At 40.9% G+C, this 14,188-nt stretch overlaps 1 protein-coding gene across 2 annotated transcripts in view; it reads right to left on the reverse strand.

Moving 5' to 3' along the window:
- The window catches only part of ADAMTS16 (ADAM metallopeptidase with thrombospondin type 1 motif 16), a 91,574-nt gene that overhangs the window by 35,969 nt on the left and 41,417 nt on the right, over window positions 1-14,188 (reverse strand). For both annotated transcript variants that reach the window (XM_061637779.1, XM_061637768.1), the window contains exons 12-15: window positions 10,068-10,216; window positions 7,832-8,004; window positions 7,031-7,161; window positions 2,993-3,116 (exon numbers count right to left, since the gene is read on the reverse strand). In XM_061637779.1, the coding sequence (XP_061493763.1) occupies window positions 2,993-3,116; window positions 7,031-7,161; window positions 7,832-8,004; window positions 10,068-10,216 (577 nt within the window). The remainder of the gene's footprint in view (window positions 1-2,992; window positions 3,117-7,030; window positions 7,162-7,831; window positions 8,005-10,067; window positions 10,217-14,188) is intronic.

Here is a 14,188-nt window from a genome sequence, read left to right on the forward strand (position 1 = left end):
TACTATTATGACAATCACCATAGCAGTCTGATCACAGAGCCGTGGGCAAGGTCTTTGGAGAAAAAAGACCTGCACAGTTATTATAGCTTCAAGGCTTCTCACAGTGGTTGCATCTTCAGAGTACAGAGACTAAAGATCTCACTTGAGCAACTTTATTCTCAAATATATTTTAGGGTCTCTCCAGACTGGTAGTTTTTTGTTGATGTATTCTGCAACATATTGGTTTAATAACAGTACGTTAGCTGTGCACATATACAGCACCATCCACTCATCATTCTGGATTGTGGATGGTTAGCTGTTCTGCGATGCTTCCCAATATGACTCTTTTAATGCCAACTAGAGGGGCACTCTTACCCTATCGAGCAACAAAATCTGGACAAAAACAAAATCCTGGAATATTTGTGGTATGAAAAGTTATAGGTTTTCAGCAGCAAGTTATGGGATACACAACGAATGGAAACAAAACAGTATGTCCACCCTGAAACTTTTATAGGTGCAAGCAGGATCGAAGGCGGATTCACATATAACTGCCGTAATACCATCAGCAGCACAAATCATTATGAATGCACAATAAAAAAGATATCTGGAGGGGCCCTAAGTAAGTTTTAATATAAGGGAGTCTCATTAACTCTCAGGTTTGGTACACTTCTAATCACAAAGATTCAGGTTTCAGATCTAAGTATGAATGCTGTAAAGCAGTCTTCTCCAGCCTGGTGCCCTGAGACTGACATCAGCCCCAGCAAGCATGTCCAATAGTCAGAGATGATGGAAGCTGTAGTCCAGCAACATCTGTAGGGCCACAGGTTATCCATCCCTCCTCTGAATATGTCAGATAAACAGCTGTAACCAATCAGATCAATGGTCTACAGTCTACTATGTTCTCTCTGAAGTAACTGAATGTTGTCCACTTACATTGTTTTACCATGACTGCTTAATCATACAACATTGGGCCTTTTTCAGGAAAAAAGATCGGGGCTGATATGAAATATGGGAAAATTCTACCCTATTGATAACAGTGCAAGGAATTTATAGGCCAGAGCAAGGTATTGCTGCCTGAAAGTGTTATTCATTGCCTCGTTTATGGGTACTGGTGCTCCATAACCATTAACAAAATTGATCTACTGTCACATTTACAACTCATCCTTCAGGGAGCTCAGGGCATCTTAGAAGGGATTGTCTTATGTTACCCTCATAGTGACTTTGTGAGATTGACTGAGAGACTGTGACTTACCCACAGCTACTTAGGGCCGAATGAGATGTGAAGTGAATGCAAATAGCAAGCTTGTTTCTATGGGCCCTGACAACCCCCCCCCCTCAGCTGTTATTTTATGTCATGTCTAAGTTAACCTTTAGATCTGCATCAGAGGGCCTGCCTAACCAGACAATTGGGCTGTGAAAACAACCAGGCTCTTTGGCACCTATAACAGGGCCTTCTCTGCTGTGGCTCTGCAACTATGGATTTCAATTCCTTCTGAGATTAGGCAGGCTGTGTTCCTTATGTCCTTTAAGCAGGCCTTGATTACCTATTTTTTATATTAACCATTAAAAAAGGGACTATTATCCTGGGGCCGGTTGAGTGTTATTGTTTCTCTTTGTGCTGTTTTTTAGGTTTTACTATTATTGTGCAACAAGGTATTTTAATAGTTTTTATGCTATGTTCGTATTTGTATTTTTACAGATGATGTGAGCAGCTTTGTTGGACATGATCTCAAAGAGTGGATTATAAGCCCTTCAAATTAATGAATGATTGAATGAGGGGTGGGGAGAAAAAAGAAGAAAATGAATGAATGGTTTGGCTATAACAAAGATTTGTAGTTTAACGGGGATTAGAATCCAAAGCCTCCCCAATCCAATACGCTCTGCTGTCCTTTCTACGATACTGGTTTTACCACAGGCAAGAATGACTTGTGGCCTATGAAAATAAACACAATTCAACATCCATGAGTTGTGGCCTGCTAGGTCATTAACCGCACTGACCGTTTTTGCGGCTTGAGATAGGAAGTGAAACACTGGATGATTCAAGCGCCTGGTGGGTCCCAAACCTGACTGATGGATCACAACATATGCAGACCTACTCTACTACAATTACCACTTCTTAGTGTCTGTGTATGTATACATATATCTATCGAGTGCTTTTGAATGACCAAAGCACTTTGCGTGCATTATATTGCATTCTATACAAGACACAAACAAAATCTTATAATCCTTACAATAACCTTGTAAGGCAGGCCAGTATTATTATCCCCATATTGTAGATGAAAGCCCGGGGCTGAGAGGCTTGCCTAAGGCTACCTAGTGAGTTCATGGCAGTGTTCTCCTGGTTCTTAGCTGCTACAGTGAACTGAAACATTAGGCTCCTAATTATTACTAGTTTATAAAACAAATATACAGTATAAATATATAAAACAAACAGGCTAACAAAATACCTGGAACTAAGCAGTTGCTTTCATGGGTAGAAACATGCTCACTGTTCTGCTGGTTCCAATGTGTCTCCACCTCTCTCTTCTTAAAAAGGGGCACATGACACTAGTCAAACCCTGCCCCTTTTTACTGTAAAACCTGCTGGGAGCACCTTGATTGTGTTTTTTTTAGAATTCAGCTTCAAAGAGATTTTGCAACTGATCAGCAGATCAACACACTCCCTCTCCAGGTGCGGCTAATGCAAACACTTTGATCTGGTGACTAGTGTGTTTACAGCCTATGTCTCTTAAAGAATCTAGTATATATTTTGGAAAGTTGTTTATCTATTCTCTATGCATTTGGACACCTCTTAAGATAATGTAATTAAATTTTGTATGATGGTTGCTGAGATCAAGGAGCAGGTTTTCATCTGTTTGGATACAAACGGATGCCATTTTGAATCAATATGGCAGACTGAACCTTTCAAAACTTCACTGATTTTTTTGGTTTCTTCAAATTCCCAAGCAATGCTAAGCACAAGGCTGCTAGTTACTCTTACTCCTTAAGAGCGATAAACTTTCAACACACTTACGATTTGTAGGGTGGTATTTTGTGTATTGCCCCTTATAAATTCTACAGCTTGAATTATCTCCTTTGCACACTCCACAAGCATCTTCCACAGAACTGGAGCCTAAGACTTGATCGCAGCCAACCACCTGCAACGTAAAGACCGTATGATCATTTGCATGTGTGTACATTTAGATTCCAGTGATTAAGTCAACTGTAAAAGCAACAAGAAAACCACCAGACTTTTCTATTTCCTAGGCATGTTTCATTTCTCCATACAAAAGGCAGAGTAGGCAAATGTTTGGAGAAAGAAAAGCCCATTCATCTTGGGTAATTGCCAACTTCTTATTGCTCATAATATGAAACTATATTGATGTGATGAATCTCTCTTCCTCCCACATACATTTTGTGGCCTCTCCACAATAGGTCTGTTGGCCTCTTCAAGCCCTCTGGATGGAAAGGCAGAAGAAAAGTGGAGAAATAGAAATAAGAAGGGGTCAACATCTTACTGACAATTTAAAGCAGGGACGGCCAACTTCTGTATTTTTACTTGCTTCTCCCAGGGGCTTCCCCCAGTCCAAAACTTCTCTTCTCAGCCCAATTCCAATATGACTTCAGCTGGAGAGAGAAAAAATACTCAAGGCAAAAACTGCTGGTTGACTATTTTGCTGATTTGCTGGGTCTTATAGGTCATTGTAATGGTTTTATTACGAGGTATTATTTTTTATTTTGTGCTATGCGTTTGGCTCTTAATCTTTTCTAAGTCAGTTACACTGCAATCTTAACCGTGTACACTCAGAGGTAAGTCCTTCAGAATTCAATGTGGCTTACTCCCAGGTAACCGGAGTTCAGACTGCAGCCTTAGAGCACAGTCCAAATCTCCACTTCAGCTGGTGGAGCTTTGCAGAGCTGTTGCTACATCCACAACCCAGCTGCTCATGGTGGTTGCATTAGAAGGCTGGGGTATCTGTGATTGGGCTTGACCCCTGTGCCAACTCCAGATTGGTGTGCTTGGGTCTGGATCCCACCTGATGCCATCATGTCCTATCTCCTCCCTGCCCTCTGAAAGCCCCTCTGTTTGAGGTCTTTCTAATTTGGCAGGGCAGAGCACAGTGAAGGGGCAACTCGGGTTAATCCAAATCCCCCACAGCTCAGCATAAAGGGGGGTTTGGATTGCCCTGTCTGCAACTTTATTGTAGTAAGTGACTAAAAGTCAAAGTCATTATCATTATTATGATTATTATGGTGGCTATGGGGAGGTTGGCCATAAATGGGGGTGGTTGGGCACTTCACACTTGTATTTTTGCTATTAAAATCCAACCAACTTCCTCTTTTTTCCTACATAACTGGAGTAATTCATCTTCACATGGTAATTTATGGAGAACAGTACTTGGTTAAATGGGGAAGGAAGAAAGGAGAAATAATCTGCTTGCTTTTGCAGGGATATTTGTTTTAACTTTTTCAAAATTAAGTTAATCATCTATGACTAGATATGTCAGAATTGCTCTCTATTGAGATGTGTAGCAAAGTTGTGTATGGGTTGCAGAATGGAGAGTATTGAGCGAGCTTAGTGTGCGTGTTTGAATCTTTGCTAAGATTCTACCTTCCCTGCAAATTAGTCAGACAGAGACTTTAAGCTTTAAAATAAGAAACAACTACTTTATTCTGGAAGTACATGCTTGATAGGAAAGAGTTCTATGTCTAGCTTAACTAGCTATGCTGGAGAAGCGAGTGCTGGTCCCAGTACTCGCCCTCATCCTGGTTGAGAGGAGAGACAAAGAGAAGATGTCTGCTCCCCTCTCAAGAGAAAGAGAAATTCAGAGAGAGGCGGGAAGGAACTGGGATTCAACATTCCTTTGCTTATCAGTCTAGCAGGAAGGGGAGAGGGCAGAGGATCAAAGGGATAGGTATAGCCTCAACCAGCAAGAGGTCTAGCTCTCTAGCTACCCTTATTAACCCCCATTCAGCCTCAACCCACCAAGTTGGAGCTGAACCTCATACATTCCAACAAGATATGCATATGTCTCTCTTGGTTATAATAATGTTCTTTTATTTATTGTTTGTTGCTTTTGAAAACTCAATAAAATATATTTAAAAAACTGGAGTAATTCTGTGCTTAAAGCTACAGATCTCCTGCTGTCACATTTCGTTTCGCTCTGATTTAGGGGCTGAGAAAAGGATTTGCAGTGTCTGTGAAGATAACAATTTGACCTTTTTCTTTGTCAGCTGAGCTGTAAACAAGAGCCCACTGAAAATGTTGCATTATCTTTTGAAGAATATTGGCCATCTCTGCTTATCATTTTATATTATGAGAGGTGTACTGAAATTCAGTGAATACGAATGGCTTATACATGCTGCAGTTTTTGTAAAGCAAATGGGAATAAGTATTAATTTGTAAAGCTCTAGATTGATTAAAGTATTTTTAGCAGATTAATCATCTGCCTTTTAACCAATTAATAAACGTACATAAATTTGCATACTTCCAAAACTTCAGTGTAGTTCTCTCTTTTTGTTTTATTGGATGACAACTTAAAATTTAGTAAAAAAGAAGCTACCACTTATTGAAGCTATCTCACTGTGGCAAAGCCTTCCTCTTCTATCAACACTTCTTTCCACCGGTGGAGGCTAATGGAGGGGCAACGAAGTACCTCTTAATGCCTGCCCCTAGACTACCACTGGGGGAGGTTAGAATTATGCTCCAGGTCGTGCTTAGAACTGAACCTATTGAAATTAATCTTACACAATGCACCTGCTTTAAGCATGGCTATGTATAGATCCAACCATTTGGACAACTGATGCCTCCCTTTTGTGACTTTTGTATTGTAACTAGTCTATTACTATTCCATAACAAGTTCATCAATAATGATGCCACTTTTGATAATTTCAAGGGAAATGATTGTCATCATAGTCTCAAGAAGGAAAAAACCTGAGGAAGCACATTTGTCTTCAAGGCCATCTTTAATTCATTGTTGGAAGGGAAGGCCATCTTGAATATTGCAAAGAGTTTGGGGTTATACTGAATGGGATTTTGTGGTTCCCTACAATCCTGTAATTTTATAACTGTAAGATTGGATTCTGCAGAAAAGGAGACTATTAAAATGGTCTAACCAGTTTCTTTGTTAAGTAAACAGCCTAGCCAGGTCTGTTATTCTGCTTTGTCATGTAAGCTAGAACCTACATGATCAGGACAAACATGTAAAAAGCAACACATGCAGCTACCTTGCATCACATCTAGTTTGACCCTAAACACATAGGATTATAGCCTTATCTGACTAATCTACTGATAAGGATGTCGGAAACAGGAGCTGAAATTGCTGTTGTTGGCTTACTTGTCCCATGTCCAGAACGGAAAACAATCTAGCAAATACAATTGGTATTTGCTCTTGTTGCTGCTTTCAGTCCACAAATAATACATAATTTATTACTTCCCCTGACCCATGTGTATTGCACTAAAAGGAATGGGGTGGAATAAATAATGACAATGTAATTAATTACGTAAGTTACATAATTCCACCATAGTGGACAGTGAGACAAATAACTGCAGCAGAATGGAAACAGTGCTGCATGTGACAAAAATAGGGTGGAACAGAAAACTATGCCTACTTCCATTGCTATCTATTGATTAGAACAATGAAACTTATCAAACCATATTCATTTGCTGGGACCAGAACCAATAGTTTTGGGAAATGCACAGCTGTCACCAAAATAGTCATCCTGCTTTGCCTCTTCCTCTCTCCCCAGATAGCATCTAGCAGAAAAAAAGGCATTACACAATATCCCCATGCTATGAGTTTCCCTGCTGCCAATTCACTCCATTAGCTGCTGCTTGCATCATCTTGTATGATTAGATGTTAACCAGAAGATAGAGAAGAGGAAGATGTTTTTGGCCTCAACTATGCAACTCCTGCAGTATGTAATTCCAGACTGACATTTTATCCCTCATCCATGAAAAACATAAAAATAAAAGGTAATCGGACAGAACATCACACTTTGCCTTCATTGCTAATTAAAGATACTGAATGTTGAGTTAATGGCAAAATGAAGTACCTTATTTCATTATTACCTCACAAATCCCATCTATACAAATATTAGGGCTATCCTCCAAACAGGGTGTCCCATCTTTTACTTTGTTCGAAAGAGAAAAGAAAAAATCAAAGCCTTCTGCAATACAGTATAGCTTGCACAAGTCTTGATCTGAAATGCAAACACAATAAACATTCCTTTATTGTTTTTACCACGGCATCATTGCCAGAAGATTGGGGTGGAGGGGGAAGAGAGATTAGGACAAAATAATCCTACTGTTATTTTAACGCATGACATCTGATGAAGCAGATTTCATGCTTGCTTGATTTATGAGGAATTGCCAGATTGCAAGAAGCACTTTTGGGTGGCATTCAACTAAATAAATCTGCTAGCACAAGGATTACCACTAGCTCCATGGGACTCGCCCAGCTGTCCCCAAACATGCTCCAGAGGGTTGGGGGAAAACCCAGAACAGATTTAGGAAGTTCATGAGGGTGGGGGAGAAGGGAGAACATTCCGTTGCACAAGTAGAAATCCTTGTGCTGATGTGACGTTTGCCTTAATACTATGCTGAATACAAGCCCGCACCTCTAAAACCCTAACTGAACGGGTCCTGCAAACAGGTGTATACTGTGATCCTAGAGGTGAGTGGGAACCACTAGATCAACATATGGAAGTCTCACGTGTTCCTTCCATTACACAAAATGTGCAGGTACCTTGCATTGTGCAACTAGTGGTAGTGGGCAAGGGGGAGGAGAGAATTATCAGGTCCCATTGCTCTCTTTGAGGGACATGCCCATAGTTTTAAACAACAGGCACTTAATCACAGATTGAAGTTCACCTTCTACTTGAGTGTAAGGCTTCCACTTGTAGTTCCATCCTCTGAACCGCTTGCTGTTGAATTCTGCACACTGGGCAGCTCTGAAGCTAACGCTGTTCTTTGGGCACTTCTGATTGTTACAGAGTTTCAACATCCGAGAGGAACCTTCACAGAACTTTCCTCCGTGGGATGGTCTGCAATGTTAATGGAGATGGGAGGAAGCTTTCTTAAAATCAGGTGCTAACCATTTTAACAGCATATATTTAAACAAATCAACAACACATAGTAAGGGATAAAGTGCGTATTCAGATACCAAGATTTTGGCCAGTTACTTATTTGTTTAAATGCTCAGGGGCAAACTAGACATGGATGAAGAGCCAGGTTGGGGTGTTTTTTTTGGTTACATCTTCCATATTCACATATAAAACTGGTTTAGGTGGGAGTCTAATATTAACACCCAAAGAGTGTATGAGTGAGGAGAGTTGAATTCCTCCCCTACCTTATCTCCCTGTCTGTTCTCCCCAGCTCAGTTCTCCTCTGGTACTGGAGCTGGGCTCTGAATAAAGGCATGAAATAAGAGAGCATGGCAAGGTAAAAGGTGGAAGGTTCCTTTTCATCCTTATGCCCCATTAGATGTTAAAATTAGGTGTGCACACACACACACACACAAAACAGGTTCATATGTGAGTGGACCAGAACATGAACAAACAAACGTGGTGGCTCCCATCAGATCTAGTTTAGTCCTAACACCACCGGCTAAATTACAGTTGGATTGGGGTGATAGTTAGCAAAGAAATATATTATGACAGTGTTTTTTGGATACGACAATTACTCACTTGAGAATAAATCTAAACATTCTATCCATATATCCAGGAGTGCAAAAATCCAGACAACAAGCAGGTGTTGGCAGCTAAAAAATAAAAAGGCCTGACACCTGGGTTGTGATGGCATCTGGTTAGGAGACAGGCTTCTCAACCTCCCAAGGATGCTGCTGCTTACAGAACCTGCTCACAGCCTCCTCTTAGGGCCAAACTACAGGTGATCATAAATACATCGCTGCATTTAACGTGAATGATTTAATTGGAGGTCGCTGATTCATAGGGCTGCCATAAGTTGTAATCGACTTGAAGGCAAATGACAACAAATTAAAAAAAAATAGCAGCTACTGGAGCAGGCTGGGAGGAGGAGTTTAATCCTTTCTTCTCCTGCTGTGATCCTAACAAAAAGTGTTCCCCAGCTGCTTTCTGGGTAGAAAGGAAAGAGCCAATGATGGATTTCCTCTCATTGCAAATAGCAGTCTCAAATATGTGATTACTGGAAGGAAAAGCTTAAACTCTTGATTCTGTTGTGTTGATTCTGCACAAAGATAAGCCAAAAACCATTCCAAAGACACCTGATTTAACTTTTGTTATGCAATAACAAGTGTTGAATGTAGGACCGGGGAGACCCAAGTTCAAATCCCTGCTGTGCCACCATGTTTACTGCATGGCCTTGGGCAAGTCTCTGTCCCTCAGCTTCAAATACCTCGCAGTGTTGCGAGGATAAAAGGGAGGAGGCTCCCTAGAAAAAGGGTGGGATATAAAACATGTTTTCCTTAAATGTTTAAGACGTTTGCTAAGATTTCACGTTGTGGGAAATTTCCTTCTCTCTAACATTAAAAATATTGTTTATTTTAAGATCTGCATGGCACTCTTCCTCCAAGGAGTACTGTGCAGCATGCATGCATGTTTACTCAGAAGGAAGTCCCTTTGAGTTAAAAGGACTTGCTCCCAAGTCAGGAAAGATATGAAATTGGGTTTCCTATAGCCAAATGTGATGCTTTTGTTCCTCACCAAAACACATGAAGCTGCCAGATCACTGGTCCACCTAACTCAGTGTTGTCAAATCCAACTAGCAGTAGCTCTTCATGGTCTCAGGCAGATGTCTTTCCCAAACCCTGTTAATTGAGATCCTTTCAACTGGAGATTCTGGGGACTGAATTAGGGCCTTATGAATGCGAAATGTCTGCTGTGCTACTGAGCAATGGACAATTGTATCACACAAGATCCCAAGGAGGTAAACAGTGCTGTGTATTGCAGTGTTTGTTATAAAGAGAGAGATGCATCCAGTGCATATCCTTGGTAAAGCACAATATTGTGCCCTTGTGTCTGAGCTGCTAATGCAAGCCATTATTCACAACACAGGGAATGATTATGGCTTTGCAACATATGGCTCATTCCAGATCTTTTATACTTGAAAAAAAGAAACTCTCAGTCACCTTGGATTAGTACAGTTTCGCTCTCGGTGAGATATGCCTCCTCCACAGGTTCTGGAACACGATGACCACCTGGACCACTCTGACCATTGCCCATGGGTTGGCTTGGGCCCTTCATCACCATACTTCACACACTGGCCACCGCGGCACCACTGCAACATACAATGTGCTTCTGGCTGTTTGCTCATTGTTTTACACTTTTAAAATTCAAATAATTTCAAATTGACACTGTATCTCTCATTAACAAGGAAGTGGTCTCAGTTATCATATCTATCCTGCCTAACCACACAGTTTAATACCATATATAACTCTAACTTCTCAAAATTGCTTTTTAGAACTTCCACTGCTCAGTGATGGACTGAGCAATCTTAACTCCCAGATCTGCAGACTGGAGGGGGTTAGGAGTGAGTGGAAATGCCTCCCTGCTGGTAGAGAAATGCTCTGCCAGCTAGGGGGGGGGGGAGAGTGGTTTTTGCTACAGAGGCTCTTGCTATGCTTGTAGTAACCTCTGCAAGCATTGATCTACTACCAGTGATGTGCTGAATGAATGTAGAGCAACAGGCTCCACCTAGACCCTGCTCATTTCTGCAGATGTCTGCAATGTCAATATCCATAGGTATGCAATACACACACATACAGGTCGTGCCTGGTGCCACAATGCTGTCCCACCTGGTACATTAATTGAACATGCAGAGGAGCTCCCAAAGAGGATTTATAAGCAAATACAAGAGACTCCCACATATGAATACAAATGTTAGCTGCTAAATAAAGCCCTGATATGTAAGTTTTAACGTATGTAGATCATAAAAATCTACACAGAGTGCTCAGCTGTAAGAATTTCTTAGCATTCAGAAATCCTGCTTAGACTGAAATGCAAGTTAAGCCACAAGATGTTTGGTGTTTACATGAGCTCCCTTTGGCCAGAAGATTTACGCTTTCCTCTGAGGCACCTGGGCAGTGTGATAAACACTGTACGTCCAAGGTCACATAGTTTTTCCAATAGACAAAATAATCAAGATTGCATTCCATTTCAGTGTCTCCCAGCCTTCAGCTGGGAAGTTGATACAATTATTAGTTTGATGATTTTGCCATGTTTGGCCTCAAGATGACAAACTGCAACAACACACAAAACAGTATTTATCAAGGGTGAATGTTGACCTTAATTTTTTCATTTGTTGCAACAAGCAGGATGTACGTATCTCAACAACCTGAGGGCCTAATTAGATGCTCTCGGGGATGTGTGTCCTGCTGCACTTGTCCTACACATCACTCCCTGGTAAAGAAATGTGAGATTAGATGTAACATTGCCACATTCAGCACTTCAGAATGTCTGTCTAGTAGTCCTATGCAGGCGTTCTTCTCATGTAATTAGAATCAGTGAAGATGTGCTATATAGATCCACCCTCCCTGCTGCATATCCATTGCCAGGCCCTTCCACCTTCCATGGGTTGGAAGGCAGAGGTCTGCAGTGGGGAGCACATTGAGCTCCTTCATGGAGACTGCTAGCACAATTTAGAACAGCACACTGTGTGGGGAGCTTCCTTCATTGCATAAAGAAAAAAACCTTAATAGGGTCCCCTTTTCCCTAGGTTGTGAACTGTGTAACAAGGTCATTTTTTTTAAAGAAGTGAATAAGCACATCCTACCATTTTTCAATATAAAGAATGAGAAAGATCTGCAAATGCACACCCATTTTCCGTTGGTATTCTGTGCCCTTGTTAGCCACTAAACAAGTTGAATGTTCAAGTTACCCCTGTTAAAGTATTTCAGCTTGAGATCACGGTCTTAAAAAGGGGCCTTGCTGTCTTGCTTTGCTGACATCTATAATTCATGATCCTTTTTTTAAAAAAGCTTAGTCAGCAATGAATCGGAGTTCAAAAGGAAAGCTAAATCTTAGAATGTGGGAGGCGACTGTCTGCAGCATTAGACTAGACCATCCTGCTCAAATTCCAGGAATAAAATAGAAGGCAACATGATGGCTGTAGATCTGAAAGTGCCTTAGGATTTGGCTGCCCTTGTCCCACTGCTGCTCAGGTCATTTTGCCCAGCTGCAGGTTTCTCTGTTGAGTTCTCTGGCCCAATTTATGTGTTTCCTAGAGTGTGGTTGTTGCTACTGTCCTTTGGTTGCTCGCATACCACTCGAGGGAACTTCTAGTCGTATGTTGTAAGGATGGACTATGAGACTCTGAATCATGCTAGCACAGAGGGCATTGCTGGCAAGGACATAGCCATGGGATCTACTCTAATCATGTTGGAGTAATCATGTGTTAACAGGAATCACACCACTCCAGGGAATGTATAAATGGGGTCTGATTATCAGTAGGCAGATGACTTAACTCCCCTACCCAAAGAGATGATTGCTAGCAGATACAACACCTGGCTATAATCTGGTTCTGAAAATAGGACAAAAATGGGGAATATGTGCTTGTACTCATTAGCCTCAGCCAGCATGGCCAATGGGAAAGAAATATGAGAGTTGTAGTCCAGTATCATTTGGAGGGCCATAGGGTCCCCATTTGATCTAGGAACTCCCCAGAAGTGAAGCTGCCCTCATTAGTTGGTACCCAAGAAGGTTTACTTCTCTTTAAAATGGTTGGGTTGGAGCCAAGCTTAATCATACTTAGAATAGACCCATAAAATCAATGGGACATAAGTTGTGATCATATAATATTATAATAAATATACAAACTATATAATATACAAAAGGAAAAAGAATAAAATGAAGGTAATGTCTGATAAGAAAATATTCAACATAATTTAATATGCAATCATCACTATGTAAAAGAAGTAATTATTCTATATGATCTATGCTACTATTTTGTCTATAATTCAGATTCCAAAATGGCATGGCTTTAATCCATTTAGATAGAAAACTGTTATTGATTAGCCTGCTGAGTCCAATTCTTACAAGATGCAATCATTCACTTAACTTGATTATTTCCCAACATCTCTGGAAATTTCCATATCTTTGCTATTCCATTTGCTGCAGCTGTTTGGAACCATTTCCATATATGATTCCCTCTTGATAACTAAAAAGTAATCCTAAAGGATCCACAAACAGTTGATTGACCTACAATTTTGTTTATTAACCATACAGTTTGTTTCCAAAACCTCTACACAATTGCACATTGCCACTAACAATGAATAAAAATCCGGAAAAGCTTCCTTCCAATAGCCCTTCCCTTCAGACACACCTATCTGTGTGGTGGTTCTCTCACTCGTTCACAAAATCCAAGTGGTTGGCATGTGAAATGAAAAATGCCCTTCTTTTCAAAGCCACAAAAGAGAACCCTCTATATGAACAAACCTGTCTGTTATGTTCCACATGTTGTCAGCTCCATGGTTGTTCTGCCACGGTCCCGATTACTGGCTGTGCTGGCTGGGGCTTATGGGAATTGGAGTCCAACAAATCTGAAGAGCTTCAGGTTCCTCATCCCTGGCATAAAGTGCCTCTGTCTGAAGCCTTTTCAGCATCACCAGGCAAAGTGGGTGACGCCAACACACATTGGGGAAATAGGTCCACAGCTACCTGCTTCACTCCCACACCTGACTTGACTCTATTCATCAGCCGTAATGCATAACTCATGCATATACTCATACAATCCAGCTTGTCTGTGTAAGCCTCACAAACCACAAACTTTACTCAGCTGAACAGAAGTAAGGCTTGCAGATTTTGCCCTCTGTGCTTATGGATCAGCCAATGTGCAGATGTCAGTTGGCCCAGTAGGGGAAGCAGGGGGATGTAAGCCATGACTGGAGCAAAGGAAATCCATTGTTTTACCCACTTTGCCTGCAAAGGCCTATTTATTTCAATGGAACTTGTGCACTTAACTGACTTTGCACTTTTGTACGTAAAGTACACTGGGAAAGCTTGGTAATATAATTCTGCTATGAATACCTTCTATGCAGCACATGCACACTGATCCAGAGATGGGAATCCATCCAAGGAAGCAGGTTCCTCTGCACAGATCTGAGAATTGTGAGCATAATTCAGATGTAAACTGAAGGAGGATGTTTTCCATTATGGTCAATCTGTACACTCGGATGGAGAAGCACATTAGGATGTTCATCCTCTTTGAAAGTATTTATTATTATTATTATTATTATTATTATTATTATTATTA

This window comes from Rhineura floridana, chromosome 1 (genome assembly GCF_030035675.1).
Source record: "Rhineura floridana isolate rRhiFlo1 chromosome 1, rRhiFlo1.hap2, whole genome shotgun sequence".
Classification (NCBI taxonomy): Eukaryota; Metazoa; Chordata; class Lepidosauria; order Squamata; family Rhineuridae; genus Rhineura; species Rhineura floridana.